Genomic DNA, 20,310 nt, shown 5'->3' on the forward strand with positions numbered 1-20,310 from the left:
GAAGACGCTCAGGACATTTTATGCGTATCCATTCTAATGCTAATGAGTAATGATAAACTACAGCTCTAAACTGTTGCTATGTGTTGGTCATGTGGAAATGCAAAGCTGCAACAGAAGTTTTTTGATACTGGTATGTCATTATAATGTATAAATGTGTCCTTAGTATCACAACGTTGTTAAAGTGAGAATATGTATTATGAGTCATCATCAAAAATACCAACTGGATGCCTGTACATTTTTGTGTGTGGTCAAATACATGGTATGCCATTCATCCAGTGCCACTCACCACAAGAGCCAACTGCTCAGTTAGTTTACACATTCATGGCAGAATAAGACTGCATACCTTTTCCAAAATAAGCCCCTCTCAGTGATAGCCACAATTATCAGGACTTTACTTGTCAATGTGCAATGAGGCCAAGAGTTGCCTTGGTGTTAAAGCACGGATGCATTTTCATAAGCAGATCTGTATTCAGGATTCAACGTGAATTCACGACCAAAATCTAACCTGAACTGAACTTCCATAATTTGACACTGCCTTTATGTCTAGGGAAATGCCTACTCACTGACTTGTTATACTGCAGTGGGACATATTCTGTACAGATTTACTCACTCGGCTGAAGAAGGCACCGCCAAACTATCTGTACATTTAACCCTCCTCTGCTAAACAAAGTTACTGAAAGAAAAGGTATTGAAAAGAGCATTCCCAATTGATATGGGTGCGCTGCCTGTACTTGCACGTAATTGGGTATTTGCTCTGATTTATGGTAACTGAACATAATGGTTATACAGTGCTGGCAACTGCAAGATTAACAGAAGAAAATTCCATGGAAAAATCGTATGACCAAATATGGCTCCCCTACCAGGATTAATATCACTTTAAATCACTGATAAGCACATGTTAAAACCGTATGTCTGAGAGTCGATAAAGAGTTACAACAGCAAGTTCACATCACTTCCCAAAACTTCACAGCAATATCTGCGTGTGTGAGAAACAAGGTTAGCTGTGTGTATGTTATAGTTATTTGTATACCAGACTTGCATGATCCCTGCTGCAGCCACTGAAGGTTGTCACTTGTAGTATCTGTCATACTTTTTAAATCCTGTGATGACACACGTGTGCATGCGTTTACGCTGCGATGCAACAGTCAGTGTTGCGCCTTTGGCTTTTCATGTGTGCCCTATTCATATCAATCATGATACCTACTGCAACAGTTCCTAGAAAAGATCTTCATATAGCAAGGGGCATGCATTACATATGGTCACAGTTAAGTAAACATTGTATTGTGTATCATTTATCATTTGAGTTATTTTCATCTGGGTGCATTTGCTACAGTCATTATGTCCCTCAGCTGCAAGACGTTATGTTCCCACATCGAGATTCCATGGGTTTAGGCGTTGGTATAAACATATTTTCAAAATGACATGTGTATGTGTTGAATTTATTTGAAAATGTATTTAAAAGACTGTGTGACAGATCATTCAAAGCTGCACCTAAACGCAAATACTTGAATTGCATTTCTGTTCTGAAATCACATCAGTTTATTAAAGAAACTAAATACTGGCACTGAGAGATAGTCTTTTCATTGTGGGCAAAATCTAATGTTTTCAGCTTCTTATTTTGTTGGCTGGAAATTCATTGAGGCAGTTAACGATTCAATTAATTCCCTTGTTGTCAATGTGCATGCCCAGGAAGTCCACAATTTAGCCTTCAGCCCAGGTTTTAGCAGATTGGGAATTAAATGTGTGAAAGTAGGCCGAGCTGACTTGCAGTTAACAGCAGCATGTCAGCACACAGCATTTTTAACCTAAACATCATTAGTCTCCCCAGACTTCCCCTGCACAGAGATGTTGGCTCTTTGAGTACTGTAATTTGATCAAAGTCCTCCTAATGACCTAGTGGGCAGTAGGAAACTGCAAGAATGTCAAAATAAATGCTTATTTTCAAGATTGGATACAAAGAGTTAAAGGTGGGTAGGTAAGTTTGAGAAACTACTTATATTCCATGGAATGCTCTTAACATCCCGATAGCAATGAATATCTTAAGTGCTTTGACAAAATATCCATACAAAAATGTCATCTGTGGAAGCCGTGGCGCTGTAAAAAGCACGACCAATCATTTTAGCCGGCCCGGCTAAGTAACTGGATGGCCTACCTGCCTGTCAGCCTTCCATCTGTGCACAAACTTATCTCGTGCCCTCATTGGTCATGTGCGCGTTCGTGTGTGTTGGAGGAGGGGCTCTGTAAGGAAGTGGCAGATTTGTTCCGGCTGTGTATTTTCAAATTCTAGCACACTCGAGCTGGTTTCTCCAAAATTACCTACCCCACCTTTAACACAGAGAATTACATAGATTTTTTTATAATCCAAAACACCTAATTATTTCTTGTAGCAGTCACAAGATGATCGTTTTTTTAACACAAGTTACTGGACATTTATTGTTGGTCAGGGGGACCCTGTAAACAAGACGAAAGTCTTTCTCTGGTCTGCATCCCCTTAACAATTGTATGTTTTGAGCTGTACTGTACTGTACCCAATATACAAGCTGTTAATAAACTTTTCAATCAGTCTGAAATACTTTGTTTTTGTTTTACAGGAAAGTGTGTCCCCCTGCAGTAGACCAGTAAGAAGTGCTCTTCAATATGAATACAGGTATTAATGTATACATGTACACAAATGCTCACACACTGTATGAGATTGTTGGGGAATCATCCAGTCCATGTGCATTATTATTGTTTTCCTAAGCTGAATATTTATGTTTTTTATTTTTGCAATGGATCTTGTTTTTTTCCTGATTACAAATGAACTGAACATCAAACTATTGTTTACATTTCACACTCAACAATAGAGACCACATTGCTATTTTAAACACTGCTATGTCTGTAGCGTTGCTCTACCCCAGGCATGCATCTATAAACCTAACCCTGACCCTGTTTTAATAACCACAGTGATGTAATTCTCTCTCAATATGTTCCCAAAGCTTTGTCCTAAACTTGGCAGTCATCCCGAGCTAAAGTGTGTATTACAGCCGGAGAATCAATGTAGAGTAATCCGTCTTTGAGGCTTCTCCACACACCACACAGTGGATGCCTGACTCACCGTAGTGATATTTACAATATAGAGGACGGCCCATGAATAGCTTTGTCGAGACAAGCATTAAAACTACCACAGACAGTTTGACACACATTTTTTAAACCACGTGTATTGTCCAATATTTAAAATTGTACAGAACTGACCTAAACATTTGCTCCTGAAGTCAAGGTTTTTTACAGACTTCAACATTGTCTGTGTTAGTATATAAAATGTATGGAAGCACCAACTGAATGTTTTTAAAAGAGTATCGAAGTTATTTTACCAACGTTGAGTTGATCGAGGTCTTTCCAAAGTGTGTCACCAGGGCAACAAACAGAGATTTAAAAAATGTTTTAGCCAGATCGATACTTTCTCCTCGAAATGCAAATTACCCCCAATTAAAAAGTTTAAACTAATCCAATACAATCATATTTTGCTCTTGTGCTATACACCAGCTTCAACACATATCCTGAGCTCATTCAGTAAAAACCAGGCTCTTTAAGTGCATGTGCCTTGGCTCTGTTTTTATTTACGCATTTGTGTTTTTATCTGCATGTGCATGTGTGCTGCTGCTTCTGCCGCCATCATCACCTGCCTGGCTGTGATTTCTCAGATAGCGGAGGATGCTCTCGCAAAAGCTCGCACATGCTCTCTCCCATGAAGAGGGTCCAGAGCTCTCCAAATCTAGGCTCAGGTACTAACACTCACAAACACATTACAGATTAACAGATGATGGAAAAAGCGATATAGATAGCTAAAATACAGGCCGATTCAGGTATTGACTGGCCTTATCCCTTGAAGCATGAGGTAAGTCTTTAAACAGTGGCTTGTTTTTCAATATCATGTTTGGGCTTCACCAAACTGATATGGCTTGAGCATATTTGAAATGTTTCCATGTTTCCTCATTATGCGTAAGCAATGTTTGGACTGTGTGATGCCCTTTTTGTTTCTTATCAGTTCTTTGTTTAAGTGTTTTGTTTAGTCTCCGGACTTGGGCCTGTTTTTGCTTCCTTAATCAGTCATAATGTATTGTGATCTTGCTTTTGATAACTCATATAAATCATGATCTCCCACTGCTCCATGCCAGTGTCATGTTCTTATATGTTGTATGTCAGGGACTACGGATGGAAATTAGCTCAAAGCTAAAATCCGGCATATTTACACTTGAAGCATTATTTGTCTAAAGTGTTCATTAATGTGCATTGTCCCTATTCAAATAAACGATTAAATAAATCCCCTCCTCTTTATGGGTAGATGACTCTATGACTCTAAATGGCCCCATTTAGCTTTATACGTCCTGAACAGGGTTTCACTTTCATGCAAGCAAACGTACGGTGTATTTGCTGTATGTATACAATGTTTGCCTTTCGTTTTTACACATTATTCGAGGTTATACAGGCCAAGTTAAGATGTTTAACTGAAGAGCATTTCACATAGCCAGGGTAGGAGGAACTGATTCTAAAACATATTTTCAGCTTCCTTAAGACGTAGCTGGTCGTCCCCAGCTGCCTATTCCTTTCCTCTGCTGAAAGAGCAAAGTTAGTGCCTGGTGCTTGTCAGCATCAAAGTAAACGACTGCACCCATGTCGGAAATATTGCTCTGTCAGCTTCCTTTCAAGAATAATAGGGCTCTGTCTGAAAACTGATGAGCTGTTGTGAGATACAGAAGGTTAAGAAACATGGAAGGACTGACCAAACTCCCACTCAGAGGGCAATAGGATCCTGTGTGTAGCCACTACAGCATTAATGTGTAGGAGACATGCAGGCGTCAGCTTCTGAGGGACACCATTGCTGTTTAGCATACTGTTAAACTTAGTCTTCTTTAGTCCAAAATATGCAGCTCTGGTCTTGAATAAAACAGAGAGTATCCTCCTAGCCAAGTGGAATTAATTGACAGAGAAATATTTGCACAACTATGAAGTGGCGAGTGCAAACATTGTATCACCCAAAGACCCTCAATAGCCACTTATGGGAATATGCCAGGATGAAATGATCCTTAAAAGTCTTCTGGCTCCATGCATAGGGGTCATTCCGCTGTGTGGATTTTAATCTTTATGTTCAATAATGGGGCTCACATTAGTGTGCTCTGGAGGATTTATCTTTTATTAGTCTGGGGAGCATATCAAGTCCTGATGTGCATGAAATGCCTTAAGCACTCTCCTCATCCTCTTTTTAATGTACACAGTCTATTTTTATTTCTGTATTGGGGCCAGATACGGGTGGAACATGTGTAGACCACTGCACATAAAGAGCAACCTTCTGAAAAAAGCCTACTTTCAAACAAATAGTGTATGTATAGCTTTAATGGATAGTTTTAACGCTGTGAGGGTTCTGATTTTACAAATCTGTAATGTCTGTTGCCTGTGAATTCCTTTATTGTCACTATCCGTCTTGACATTATGATGGAAAAACTGAAGATGAAATGGTGCATCTCATCAGAATGAGTCATGTAATCCTTCAAAAAGATGTGTACTCTTTTACCTCTTCTATTTGTTTATTTTCAGATCTCTGTTTTCTCACTTAGCCCTAACATAAGGTTTCTCTTTCTCATACTAAACATTCCCAACCATTGTGAGATCATGACTGCTTTAGTAGAAACCCTATGCAGTATATTTTGACATTTGTTGACCACACATCCAATCATGTCACTTATTGTTGCTGTGTCTTCTCTATCCCCAGAGAGTGAGTGTCACTTGTCAGACTTGGGTAAGTTGCTGTTCTTTTGTAGTGAATGTAATGCTTTTTTGAGAAAGACCAGAATTGCTAATCAATGCGGTTTGTCATGGTTATATTATTAATGTTATCTCCAGATTCTTGGCGGTCCCGAAGTGTAACAGATGGCCTTAAGAATGGAGACACCAGCAACTCGTCTCTAGCTGCCAAAGGCTTCCGCAGTGTCAGACCCAACCTGCAGGACAAAAAGTCTCCAACACAGGTAAAAAGTCTCATCACACAGACAGATGTTAGCATTTCTGTTTGTACCATGTTTTAAAGCTATTTAAATCAAAACCTTGGTCTGTGACCCCACAAACTATCGTAATTATGGATAATTTACACTGAGATTTATGTGGAATATGGAAAATCATTTGTATTAAGCTTTGTATTGATGATTTTTCTCTGTTGTTGTTTGAACTTACATTGGCTGCTGCTTTGTAATAGGTCAATACGGATAATGATAATGATCACGTTCCATTGCCTCCCCCAAGAAAAGAGAGTTTACACTTCTCCCCCACTGGCACTAATCCGCCAGACTATCGCTCCGCTGTTGCCCTGCCTGATGACTTCAGCACTGGAATGCTTACATTTAAGCACAATGAGAAAGCAGTTTTAAAAGAGTCCTTCACTATTAATACCACATCCTCTTATTCTTACTCAGAGACCAATGCAAACTCAGTCCAACAGTCCACTGTAGCACATGAGGTTACAAACGGTAGTGCATCTGTCACCACTAACACACAGGCCAAGGAGCGTAAGGTGTCTTCCCTCAGAATAACCCCTGTCACCTTCGCTGACCCCCCAGCTCACCTCAACTCTCACCTTGACCCCCAACCTAAAACCCAGCCCACGGGTTCCCCTCCACCTACTTCCCCACCACCTAAAACAGATCCTACCCTAACACCAGCAGCATCGCTCTCTGTCCACACCGACTCTGAGGATCTGAAGCATCCGGAGCCTCCAAACAACACAGCAGAGCCCAGGGTCCCAGATCAAGCCCCAAATCAAACCCTGAGTCCATCTCCATCCCAGGTGGAGATAACGAAGACTCCTCCTGCCGTTCCACCAAGACCTTCTCCTGCAGAACTGTTGGTACATAACTGACTATATAGTGTAACAACAAAACAAAAGAGAGAAACGGTTGTGTCTGCTTTAAGGTCAATATAATACAAAACCGCCAGTTTACTTTGACCAGGAGGGGTTGAATTAAGAGGCTAAACATTTAAATAAGTGTGGTTTTTCTTTTGTGCTGAAGCATACAAACACTGGGAAGTATGTTGTTCATAGTGTTTGGCCTTACATAGACAACAAGAAATGCAGGAGTTTTTATCCTCTTCATATAATGCTTATGTGTGATGCTGTTTATTTTGTTAGTATTGGTGCTACCATCCAAACAACCAAACTAATTGTGGATCTACACATGTGTGATAACCAACTGTTTTAATTATTTGTTACCCCTGTTGCTTTCTGTTTACTTTATTTAATGCCCTTCACAGAGTTTGAACTAACCGCCTATCACAGCATTAACCATGTTTCAGGAGATGCAGCTGCAGCTTCATGACAGTGTGGTTTCACTGCAGCATATCGCCTTCTGTTAGGCTCACGTGTTTCTTCCGCACGTCCTCTGTGACAGCGTGGCTAATGTGTGATGTCACTAAGCCCTTCTCCTCCTTTCCTCCTTTTCCAAACAACTCCCTCTCCCTCCAACACCAGGGGCCTCCCTCCCCTGACCCCACAGCCCGGCACTCCCCCTATCGCTGCCACAGCTCAGAGTCACTGGACTACCTGCCAAGCCTAATGCTCAAGGCTCTGTCACCCAGCCCGTATGTTGCTAGTGGAGCGGGTGCAGCCAGCAGGCCGAGCCTCCCATTGGTCAGCGGTATGATCGGCGGGGGCTGTGCGTCGCCCTCGGCTTCCCCCTTGACGGTGTCAGCTCTCAGCCACTACTCGTCGTCCACGGCGGGCCTGCTGGACGAGCTGCAGATCTGTAGCCTGGACTCCCCCGGTGCCTCCCCCACACCATCGCCCACGCTCAGCCTTGTCTCCACCTACACATCCACTGTTGGCCCTGATGATGTGCTAACAACCTTTGTGGCCTCCACTGCTGCAGCAGACGCTGTTACTAATGTAATTATTCCAACAAGTCACTGCTGTAACACACATTATTAACAGAAACAAAATGTTTCCTCCTCCCCTCACACATTTCGATGGCTGAACCAATCTTTCAGGAATTGTGCTTTTAGTACCGGTTTTTGCCTTTCACTAACCATCGTCTACAGCCTAATGTTCCCCTATAATGTTCATGTGTCTGCACTTAGGACAACCTATATATGTGCTTATATGTTTCTCTTCGTTGTGCCTTTTTGTTTTTAAATCTGATGCAATTGTATTGTCACTTAAGGCCAGTTCAAATCAAAGATTCAATATGAGATAAAAACATTTTTAATAGAGGTAATAGCAGGGTGAAGTTGGAAGATTTGGCTGTTGAGTTCATTATGTAAGGTGCAAGATGACTGTAGTTACATGTATTACATTTGATTGCCCATGTGAGTAGATGTAAAGGACCGTTTCACAGAATGGTAAATCTTTGAAATACACTTCGTGTTTACACTGAATAACCATGTTGACATACTGCTTGCACTGTTTACTCCAAGCCTTGTGCATTAAAGGGAGACACATCTAGATATATGTTTCTGTTCACCAGATGCTGTTCCCAACCGTTACTCCACTCACAGATGTGCTAACTGGCTTGGTTGCTTCTACATCCAATAAAACATACATTTAGAACAACACCAAAACTTAACAGAACTTGAGATTCAACCATTGATTCAAAAATATGTTACTAGTTATAATGGCAAAATTCATACTCTTGGTTTAAAATTGTTTTCTTGTCACTGTTTTTGAGAGAGATCATGATTCTTTGATTTTAGCACACTGGCCTTAAAATTAATAACGCTTTATTTGTATCCTTTTGTCAGATGAAATCAAATGTTCCTGTGTTCAATGGGAGAGCATTTTTCAGAAAAGCTTCCCATTGTGTCCATTGTCTTTTACTAATTTAAAATGAAATTAATGTGAATCTGAAAGACTTGTCTGCTTATCGCCACCTTTTTAATCCCTTCTGTCTGTTTTGAAGTGAAGTGATTCAAAGGTGCCCCTTTCCCTCACTGTCACTAACTAACTGTTCCTTCATTGTACAGTCTCTTCAGATTCAGCAATTCCTGAATCCTACCAGTCCTAATATCTGTCTACATCTACACTGATTTCCATAATAGGCTCCTCTACCCCTTTTAATGTTAAGATTTATAACAATATGATGAAATAATGGATTTATAAAACTAACATTCTCTTGTTTTGCAATTTATTCTTCTATATTTTCACTCATTATCTAATCTTGGAGGTCAGAACAGCAACATTTCACACTATGAACAGAAATGTGTACATTTTGCTGCAATGTGTGATTTATAGTGACTATCTCTGTTTCTGGCTTGTGGATCACTCCTAGGGCCAGGTCCTCTCTTATGCTATGAATGGAAGTGCTCCTCAGAGGCCCATGTCTCCTCCATCTTATCCCCCTCCCCCCACCTCCTTCCACACTGGGCTCCAGAGACAGAGCAGGAGTTCAGGTGAGTCACAGTTCGACAGTATGACATGCAAAAATCACCAACATGCATGATAAGGGGGGTCATTATGCTTTTTAATTTTAAATTAGTACCTGCTGCTTTCTCTTGGAACAATTACATACACAGACACTCTTATATGCAGCATATAAAAGCCTTACACAAATATTAAACCTGCTCTGAATAGTTGAAGTGCTTAGAATTTCAAGAATGTGTAAATCTTTTAAGGACCTTATAATTAATCTCCTTATTATTGCCTACTCAATTCAATGGTTGGTGGATCTTACGGTTAATCTATCTGCTAAAAGCCTGAGATTAGACACCTTTATACTTGTTAGGAGAAGACGGAACCATTCAGTTGTGGGGGACAGATCAAATTAAACAAAGAAATACATGTTTTTAGTACTATTTAATCTCGAGGCATAAAAAAGAGCAGTTAATATCAGAATACATCAGTGTTTGCTTGTTCCGCTTGTGTTCGTGCCCTTTCTTGGCTAATTCACTTACTATGTAGCTACAACTTACACTGTGTCTTCTCTTTACTCTCCTCATATCCAGAGGGCAGCGAGTCATTTCACAGGGAGTCTGTGGTGCTGGGCCACACCAGTGTCAGCAGCATGGTGCCCATCGCCCGCTTCACAGAAGAGGAGAAAAAGATGTCCGTTATTAAAGCCCCTCATTATGAAGGCATCGGCCCTGTGGACGACTCTGGCATCCCTATCGCCATCCGCACGGTGAGGTCAAACACTTGCAGGGATAAGCACATTAGTGTGCAGTAGAATGACTCCGTTAGGTACTGTAGTATTTTTGACCTATTTCCCCTGACTTGAATCTTGATATGCGATCAGGCCAGAGTTGAATACCTTCAGCTGTCAGCATATTTTCCCCCAATATAAAAAGCCCTTTCTCTCTCCTCACCATCTCTGAGAGTCTCTCTTCTTCCCTCTGTGATATAATGTTGAGCTCAGACAAGGTCTTTGCTTAAGCACTGCAGGGTCCTTGCTGCTTACTTGTCAAAGTGTCTGTCTGTGTGTTATCTTTGTTCAGGCTTTTCCTGTATTAACACTTCACTTAGTTATCCATTTTTTGAAGAGCATGCATTTAAAGGCCGACAAGTTCAACTACAGAATGAGTGAGCCAGAGAAAGTAACAGGAAGAATGAGAGACAGCCAATAAAGTAAAGTGAAAAGGTGAAGAGAAAAAAAAGCTGAAAAACAGATGCTTCTTGTTGTGAGCAGACAAACATTTTTGCGGGCACTTTATTTGGTAGTCATGGAGAGTGAAGTGGTAATTGGGCCGTCTGTTGGCCGTGCCAATTCTACATGCTCAGTCACACACACACTCCTTCACTGTGGAGCCGACCTGCCTCGTCTCTGACCAGAGTCCAGCCACTGGGTTTAGTGCCACTGAATAAAGGGAGGATTAACTCTCTGCCATTTGATAGCTCCTTTTTGAAGTTGCTTTTAGATCTATCCTGTATGCACAAAGACACACATACCACGGGTTCCCCTGGATTTTCCAGCCAGGAGCTCCCACTTTGGTTTTGTAGAAACATGGCCTCTGTATCCTCTATTTGAAACCAAACCTGCTCACATTGATTTCTGAGAATAGGCACAATCGCCTTAACATTAACAAAAATGGAGTTTACCAAATTCCTGTTGGCACTGTCATATTTTTTTGGGTTTTATTGGCTGTGTTTAGATTTTCTGGTAATTTTTTGTGAGTATGTTTAAAAGCTGAAATACCCACATTATGATGAAACACCGTTAATTTAGTTGGAAAATGATAAAATGACTCGCGACAACTCACAGTGAAACAGAAGTTAGAGTCTTTATGTTCTCTAATGTGAGCTATTTATTTCTAAGCAAGGATTTGTAGACAAGGTTATATCTACAAGAGAGATTGAAATAAAATCCCAAAGGTTTGATTTGATTGCTCCAAAGTAGGCCTGGTCTAGAAAATATGAAGCGATATGGAGCTTTGCAGTACTGTTTGCCTCTAGCTACTCCTCCCACGTCTGCACCTTATCAGGAGAAGTTGGACGCCAACCACATTCTTTACAAATGTTTTTTTCCAAACACACATCCTACTATATAACATTCTGCTAGCTAACACAACTTACATGCTCATAGTCTAGTGTGGTTTTATATATTATGCTTAAACTCCCAGCTACAACTGTAATTGAAATGTAGATTTATGTCTAGAGTTCAAGATGATTTATCACACGTTTTTTCAATGTTTTACTGGAATAGAATAGGAAAGCATTTTGATTAAAAAATACTTCAAAATGGAAAATCCTTGTGATGAATATACAATTAACCCACGGACATAGAATTGGAACTAGGGAAAGCTATTTTTCATTTCACTGTCATTTATCTGTAATGGATTGGATGTGAGTGTGAGAATCATGCTGTTCATTGTTTCTTATTAGCTGTAAAATAATTCAATTAAATATCTTACTCAGACAAATTAAGAGCACATACCTTGTAATTAGTTAAACAGCCAGATATAAATGATTTTTTACAAGGGTATTTATTGTTAATAAGTAAAAAGGAGACGTTATCATCCTGAAATCGTATGGAAAGTGTCTCAAAGGATACATCTCAATTAATGGATTCATGTCTCAGCATACGTTAAATTCTCTTGGAGTGAAATATGGTTCTCTAAAAAGGCTGAGTGTGATTTTCTATACTCGATAAGTTCTCCGTCCCATAAACCAGTTGCAACCTTTCTAACTTCAGCTATCATCGCGTCTCATCAATCTTTATGATTATTTCTCTCTCCACAGACGGTGGATAGGCCGAAGGATTGGTACAAAACTATGTTCAAACAGATCCACAAGGTTCACAAAGCAGGTAAGAAATGTCCCATTATTGATGTGATTCGAACATCAGACAATATGAGAGGAATTGACCAAGCATGCATGATGGGTACGCGCGTGTGTGTATATTTGTGTGTCTGTCGAATTCTTGTTAAGCCAAAAGACCCAGAGCTGCTCCGAGCCAGAACTCATTAGATGAGAGCAAGAATGTCTGGAGAGGAGGAGGATTTGAGAGAAACCGCTAATAGACACAGAGCTATCCTGGGAAATCTGTTTTATGGGCTCGACAGTATCACAGTCAGTTCAAAGCTTGTTTGTTCTAATCTTCTCATGCTTCTTCTGCTGCAGCACACACGCAATGTGTCATTATGGCCTACAAGAACACACACAGGCCTTTGATTATCTTGCAGTGTTACCATGACTTTGTTTATTCACATATTCTCAGTTCATGTATTTAGTAATATTACATTTCCAGCAATGTCTTATCTTTTAAGAAACCCCCTGTGGTCTTACTGAAGAAGTCTGGGAAATACAGCCACTAATACTCATAGTTATATAAAGATATGGTTCAAGCTACTGATTCTGTAGGGTGTTATGACCTTTCGCGAATCAAAAATAAAAAGCCATACTGGATTTAAAAAAAGGGTGTTGGTGTCATCCTAAGCTTGTGGATAAACAGAGGAAAAGTGTTTTTTGCTGCTTGGGTGATTTTGATAAATGTGAAAAATGTTCACTATTGGAAATTACTTTGTAACTGATTGTATTCAAGCTGACTAAAAGTGGTGTTCTCCCAGGAGAGGAAATTACACACTGGACTGTAAAGTATGTTTGTGCTTGTATCCCAATAAATCATTCTTCTTTTGTTCTACAGATGATGACTATTCTGACACGTACAATGCAACATACGCTGTCATAAACAATGGTGAGAATAGCCTTGCGTATAATTAAAGTAGTGTCATTCAATAAATCATTCCTACCTAACACATCTGTCTCCTTTCTGGCTGGGTTTACCTCTTTGCTTCACCTTTTCCTCATCTCCTCCGTCCTTTCCTTAACAGATGACTACAGCGTGTCGTCCGGCACCACCATGGCCCACCCCGCTCCCCGAACACACACGTACAGGCCACTCGCCAAAAGCCCCTCGGACAATGGAGGGCATCTGGGCCCTCGGGAGCCCTCGCCATCCCCTGTACCCCCCCCACCTCCATCCATGCCATCCCTCCTCCAACTGAGGGCCAGAGACAGTGACCGTGAGAGAGACTCGCCCGACACGTAAGAGGAGCTTTTTCTCTACTACTTAATTTATTACATTTATTATTATCTAAGCAATTTAAATCTCCTCTTTTCATGTACATGAATTAATAAATTGAATGGATTAACTATGTTTATGTAATAGTTATATTTATTTTTAGACAGTTTAAACTAAAACATTTGTGATAAACTATATTGGTAAATGATTAAATAACTTTTTGTCTGTTTTCTAATAAACACTTTTCTGTTTTTCTTGCACCAGGAATCAGTGGGGTCCTCCCGACAGGAAAGTGGATACTCGAAAGTATCGTGCAGAGCCTAAGAGTATTTTTGAATACGAGCCTGGGAAGTCCTCCATTCTGGATCATGAAAGACCAGTGAGTATATTTTGTAATGTCATTTTCTGTGATTGCTAAAGAATATGACTTCTTGTCAAGTTTAATCCACCTAAAAGTTGGTCGCCATAATCACATTACTGCTTCCCTTCATGTGTGATTAACCTGTGAGGCCTTTAGGAGCCAATCTGCAAACAGCTCAGGCTTTAATATTTCAACGTTCAGTAGATGTGGATCTTGCTAACCCAGCTGGTTTCAAATTAGCGTTTGGGATTATATTTATATCATTTTTACATTGAAGTGATTTCTGTATTTGTTTATGCTTATACTTGTTCAGTAACATATTATTCATGTTGCTGATCTTCTTTACCTGGGTGAATTTATATAGATGTAAACAACTAAACATTAGGCAACATGATGTCAAAGAAACACTGCAGAGATGGTGCTACAGCCTTAAAAACTGGATAGTCAAATACAAAAAATAAGCACATGTACCTTTCTTCCTAATGTGTTTCTATATAATGGGCTTTTTCATGGACTTCTTTCCGTCAGACACAGTGTGGGCGGTAGAAAGCGAAGGTTTTCAGCGCTGCTGCCCCACTAATGACTGTACTGGCTGTTCACTCTGTGTGGGGTGAATGACAAGGCAGACAGCAGAGATAATTACTGTGTAGAGGAAGGGCAAAAATAATTGGAAGCAGGTATCTGACATAAAGAACAGGCTAATGGAGAATGCATTATAGATGCGGGGTCTGTTATGTAGCAAAAGGAAAAGGTATTTGCGAAGGTTTTGTAGATGTTTAATGTAATGACGGCAGAGAGCTCTCTCAGGGCAATAACACACGAGTCAGTTCCAGATAAGGCAATAAAAGGTGAAGCTGTAAAGAGTAGAAGAGAACCCACGCTGGCTTATATGTTGTCTGAGACTTCTTATATGTATGTTAAGAAGCTTTTTCTCAATTTTCCAGGTTAGAAAAAGGCTTCCGATAACATTATGTTTGTCTGTGAAGGGTCTATTTGGTTTCCAGTAATGAAACATAGCAAACACATTTTTTTTTCTGGCACTCTCTTTGTTTAGTTTCTCTGTGTGTCTTCACAATTGGCAGTCTCTGCTCTAGGCTCTCACTTTTTTACAGGGTGACTCATTTGTCTCAAAGCTGAATTATCTTTTTAGAAACGGGATGTAACACAACAAGACTTACAAAACGTCTCCTGGCAGTGTTTCATTTGGCCTGAAATCTCCATTCCCATTTCCATGTGGGAATAAGGTTAGAAAAGAGCAGACAAGTAGTAAACCAATGCATCATCTCTACAGTTAGAATAACAGTCAACTAAATAAACCTCTTGAATGTAGTGGAAGCAGAAGTGTGTAACATAAAGAAAGCTGTTGGAGTTTAATGATTCATGTCTACACAGCAGTCACATTATGTAAGCTTACCTGTCTAATTTAGTGGCATGTAAATACCTACATCACATGTGACGTCTTTTATTGCAGGCTGGTTTGGTATGAAAATATATCTCTGTGATACAAAGGAAGTGTTTGGCACTATAATCTATCATGTGACCTCAGCATAAACATCTGTTTCCTAAAGTCAATTGGTCCATCATGCATGCAAAATAGTGGAGGATCAGTGCAGCCAACAACACTCATACTTTATCAGTATGAGATAAAGCAGCGTTAGACGGCAGCTGTTGAGCCTCAATATGAAAGAGGCCTTTCAATCCTTAACCCTAAATGACATTTTACATCTGCCATTCAAAGAGTCATTCTTTAAACATGAAGGGGTCAAATGAGTTCATTGGGCTGTTTATTTGTATTACATATCAAAAACGAGCACTTTATATAAAACATTACAAGGAATTAAAAGAGGAATATAAAAGTAACAAAAGGTAATATGAAGAAGGCATAAAGATAGGATTTAAAAAGAGTAATATAATAATAAACAAATAATAATATACTTATTTATAATTAGCACTGTCTTCATGGTGTGCATGTTTATCAATATTATTACACAACAATTAAAACACATAGTCAGTATGTTAACTTTGATCAGGTATTTCAGGTGTTTAAGTGAGTAACACATGGATCAGTTTAATGGCTGACTGATACCATACTGTTCCCACCAATTTAGAGATGAAAGTTACTGTACCCTATGGGTATGACCCCTTGTGTCTTCTCCAAACACTTGCAATATGTGCCCCTTTCTCTTCTTCTTAAATATAATTACTACCTCTGATGAGGATTTGGCCTTTCCCTGACATACGGTATTGAGTGTTCCATCCACTGCACGAAGGTGTGGATAATGAGGCTGGATGTTAAATATGTAATGCTCAAAGTAACACAGTTTTCTCATTATCTGTCACCTGAGCAAAGGCTTAAAATAAAGCAGTGATAATGTGATTATGTCATGGGATTGACAGCCCTGATTGCTTGTATGCAAATTAAACGAATGTCTTTATTATATGACACTAGTCTAAACTGCCTAAGAAGCTTTTTGGAATTACTGTCAAGTAGTGAAGCGAAAAAAATTCTGCCGGATTTGTCAGGAGTGAATTGTATTTTGCATCACTGCATTCTTCCCCATGAGCCAGTCTACATCTTCATCCTGTGCCCATCTCCCTGTGCCACCTACGCTAATTCCTAACCATGAGGTCCATGTCTCTCTCTCTCTCTCTATGTGACTTCTTTCCACACTATCCTTCCTGTCGTTCTTCTCCCTCCTCTCTCTGTCTCTGTCATGCTCTCCCAGAACTATGATGACATAGATTTAGAGAACGAGCCTTGGTATAAGTTCTTTTCCGAGCTGGAGTTTGGGCGGCCGGTAAGTCAGGGCCGTAGCTACTCCCTCAACCGCAACCCTGCCATAGGCATACACCCACTTTCTCCACTCCACCCATGTTTTATTTTTGTCTACAGGTAGAATGGGTGGAGCTAGTTGTTTGGGCATGTGGTACTTGTTGGGTGCTGTGACCCCCCCTCCCCCCACCCTTGTGACAGGCTGTGTTATGTCTCTGCGTTGCTGGGTTTTTTGGTCTGGTGGCTAGCAGGCACTGAAGTGTTCACACACACACACACAAACACACCTGGAAATTTATTTTCAGTCCTGTGTTGCTAGGAAGGAAAATAGGTCAAAATGTGTGCTCCATATCCTTTAGATGACCTGACTTATTGCTGGTTGAACTGCACAGAACAGTCAGTCAATCTGTCTATCATAGCATTATATATGCAAAATATCATTTTTCTAATGATAAACATTCGGATTTTTCTACATATGTAATCATCTTTTTCTATTCAGCCCATTTTTTCATTTCTGCTAGTAGTTCTGTTTATCTTTTGCTGGAGCAACGCTCTGCATATCTACAAGCTAAATGCTGTAGTGCCCTCTGCTGGATGTAGCTAGTAATAACAACTAGTGGCTCAGGGCAGGCATTGCCTCTAGCCACAGATCTGGGATCAAATCACCCCAACCTGACTGATTTACAAAGTGTCATGCCTCTATCCATGCCAGAACATGACATCAGGTGATGGTTTGTTGGGCTTATTCGAAATGTTCAGCAAAAAATGTCACATCTGGAGCTGGCATGACTTTACGGAGTCATGTTGGAGCGTGTTGACATGTTTAACCTGCAATCATTTCACTGTTTCACACCACTGAATAAGCCCTTAGAGTTTAAATGGCTTCTCTACATGCACTTGCTGGTCCAGCTGGGACCGAATCTCACTGTATGTTTAGTGTTTGAGTTTTTATTTCGTTGACATGTCACCAGAAGTTTTGATGGACTAAGTTTATATGCTCTATTAAACCTGCACTAAATCACAGCATTAGAAATAAACACAACACTGCAGCTTGAGCTTCACTTGGCTTTCTGCTTTACAGCTTGCTCTCACACTCTGCATGTGTGTTTGGAACGTGGGCACATTTGTTTGCGTGTGTGTGTTTGTGTTATAGAAGTTGATGTAGTAGGCCTTATTAATTTTAGCATAAACATACTGTTGTCTTTATGTTGCTATTTTGAGATAAGCAAACAAACAAAGCATCAATAGAGGATTTTATAATCTGTGTGTGTGTGTGTGTGTGTGTGTGTGTGTGTGTGTGTGTGTGTGTGTGTGTGTGTGTGTGTGTGTGTGTGTGTGTGTGTGTGTGTGTGTGTGTGTGTGTGTGTGTGTGTGTGTGTGTGTGTGTGTGTGTGTGTGTGTGTGTGTGTGTGTGTGTGTGTGTGTGTGTGTGTGTGTGTGTGTGTGTGTGTGTGTGTGTGTGTGTGTGTGTGTGTGTGTGTGTGTGTGTGGTCCTTATTACTCAGATTCTCTAACAGGTGTCACTCTCTCCACATGTTTCTCGTTAATTGGTTTCTCCCCATGGTGCCACACCTGCTTCTCCTCCTTCACCTCATTTTCACCTTCTTCCTATTCATCCTCCTCCTCCTCCTGCTCACTGCTGCTGATTGTGGCTCAAGCCTCCTAAAAAAAGGCTGGATTATAATCCAGACATCTCCGCTCGCCAACGCATTGAGGTAATCTCACATTCATGAGTATTCTAGTAGTGTTGTAAGTCTCACAATTTATAATAAATCAGAGAAATCTCAGTCATTATATTTTGTTGAAGACAATTCAATATTGGTTAAACGTGTGTAATTTAATTGATCAACAATTCAGTTTCAAGCACAATATGAGTATATTGTTGCTTTGTAAAGAACGTTGAATTTATAACTTTGAAGCTATTTGTATGGAAATCTATCTGTTAACATCGTATTCCTTGGCAACCTTAATGAAGCTCTAGATTTCTTTTTTTCTTTCTTTTTTTACCTCAAAACATAATTCACTAGAAATCTTTTTTGATGTTTTTGTAAGGGCATTTGATAGTCCCCAGAAAGTCCATTGCAGTTTAAGAGAACCGACTATTCTTCACCACTAGACCCATTCCACCTGATCCATGCCAGATTTTGCAGGACATCATTTGCCCCCTGAGCTCAGCTCATAACATCCTTTGCTGTATTACCTATGCCATTCTCCTTCTGAGCAGCCCAAGAGGAAGCAGAGTTGTATCTTTACCGCTTACACCGGTAGGCCTCTTTTTGCTCAGGTGTGCCATGTGGAACCAGCTTTCATCGCACCTTATGCTGGGGGAGAGTTTTAAGTGTGGCACAGCATCAACCGCATGCAGGCTGTGCATTGTGAGGTGTTCTGCCTCGAGTCTTTGTTCCTGCGGACCTCACTATTCTCTTTTGTTGTCTGCCCTATTTCAGACATCCCTGCATATTCCTCCTGCTGACACGGCTCCAGAGAGACCTGCGAGGTAACCTCTGTTTCTTTTATTTTCCTCTGCATCACCCCTCCCCCATCCTCTCTACAGGACCGGTCCTTGTTGTGATACAGCAAGGAATCAAAACTGCTCTTTGTTGCCATGACTCTGGTGCATGTAGCCTCTCTGTCTGCTATTTATGATGATTTTTGCAAGATTAGTGTTACTCTTTATTTGTGTTTGCCACTGAAGCAGGGCAATTAGCATATCCCTTTCACAATCTGAGCCAGATTAAATTAACCCAGCAAACCTATTGATTCCGTCCTTCACCTCTTACCCTTCCCTCAACCCCCCCTCGTCCCTCCCTTCGTCCTATTCCCTTTCACCAATGGCCTGCTTATTCAGTCGCATTTTCCTTGGTGAATAGGAAGGGCATAAATGGGACGAGATGAATAGACCATGTAATTCATGTCAGTGGCATTGGGTGTGTTTGTTCTGAACATAAAGCCCATTGGGTTTTAAGAGATTTTGAATAACGGAAGTCATTCCTTAAGAAAATGTAGATTTTTTCTTCCTGTGGTCTGTTTTCCTTTTATCTATCCTTGCAGAGGACAGCATAGAAGTGAGGTAGAGAGAGAAAGGAGGGGGTGGGGGGCTGACATGCAACAAAGGTCCCAAGGCAGGAATCAAAACCGGGACGCTGCAGTTAGATGGCATGTGCTTCTCAGTTTAATAGGCACACAATGATAGTGAACCTTTAAGTGGGATGACCTTCGCTATACTGTATACTTCGGTATAAATTCCTAACATTGTTTGGCTTAGAAGCTTGCTATTACTCATGTATTGTTATATGTTGGTCCATAAGTAGTTTGAGTATACTGACTATACACATGTTCCTCCTGCAAATGGCGTACAGCACTGTAAAGAGATTTGAAAGTAGTTTTCATTGATGTCTGACTGTGTTGCAGTGCTGCCAGTGACTACAGGAAGAGAAGGAAGTCTGAGCCGTCCAATTCCCAAGTGAATGCCCAGTCTCACAACAGAGCTGTGACTTCGCCTAAACCAGTGGATGCCTACAGACCGAGCAGCAGCCTAAAGAAGCCTGTGGTTCGTTCCTCACCAGCCTCACCCGCCAGAGCCAAAGGTACAGGCATTTAAACGCAAACATTTCAATTTCACTTGATTGTTTTTTCTCTATGAATGTGTATTTTCCCTTCTCTTCCCCGGACTAAAATATGTGTACTAACCATGTTGCCAATAA

The 20,310-nt window shown here is 40.5% G+C and overlaps 1 protein-coding gene across 11 annotated transcripts in view; it reads left to right on the forward strand.

The window, feature by feature from the left end:
• sorbs2a (sorbin and SH3 domain containing 2a) overlaps window positions 1-20,310 on the forward strand; it is a 46,918-nt gene that overhangs the window by 14,038 nt on the left and 12,570 nt on the right. For 5 of the 11 annotated variants that reach the window (XM_034231336.1, XM_034231334.1, XM_034231337.1 and 2 more), the window contains 15 exons: window positions 2,592-2,647; window positions 3,681-3,761; window positions 5,747-5,773; window positions 5,878-6,002; window positions 7,496-7,909; window positions 9,288-9,408; window positions 9,961-10,136; window positions 12,191-12,257; window positions 13,095-13,145; window positions 13,282-13,495; window positions 13,737-13,851; window positions 16,560-16,631; window positions 18,265-18,321; window positions 19,054-19,103; window positions 20,018-20,193. In XM_034231336.1, coding sequence (XP_034087227.1) covers window positions 2,638-2,647; window positions 3,681-3,761; window positions 5,747-5,773; window positions 5,878-6,002; window positions 7,496-7,909; window positions 9,288-9,408; window positions 9,961-10,136; window positions 12,191-12,257; window positions 13,095-13,145; window positions 13,282-13,495; window positions 13,737-13,851; window positions 16,560-16,631; window positions 18,265-18,321; window positions 19,054-19,103; window positions 20,018-20,193 — 1,756 coding nt within the window. In that variant the 5' untranslated portion in view covers window positions 2,592-2,637. The remainder of the gene's footprint in view (window positions 1-2,591; window positions 2,648-3,680; window positions 3,762-5,746; window positions 5,774-5,877; window positions 6,003-7,495; window positions 7,910-9,287; window positions 9,409-9,960; window positions 10,137-12,190; window positions 12,258-13,094; window positions 13,146-13,281; window positions 13,496-13,736; window positions 13,852-16,559; window positions 16,632-18,264; window positions 18,322-19,053; window positions 19,104-20,017; window positions 20,194-20,310) is intronic. The other 6 variants (XM_034231339.1, XM_034231340.1, XM_034231338.1 and 3 more) reach the window with 5 other exon arrangements.

Source organism: Gymnodraco acuticeps, unplaced genomic scaffold, assembly GCF_902827175.1.
Source record: "Gymnodraco acuticeps unplaced genomic scaffold, fGymAcu1.1, whole genome shotgun sequence".
Taxonomy (NCBI): domain Eukaryota; kingdom Metazoa; phylum Chordata; class Actinopteri; order Perciformes; family Bathydraconidae; genus Gymnodraco; species Gymnodraco acuticeps.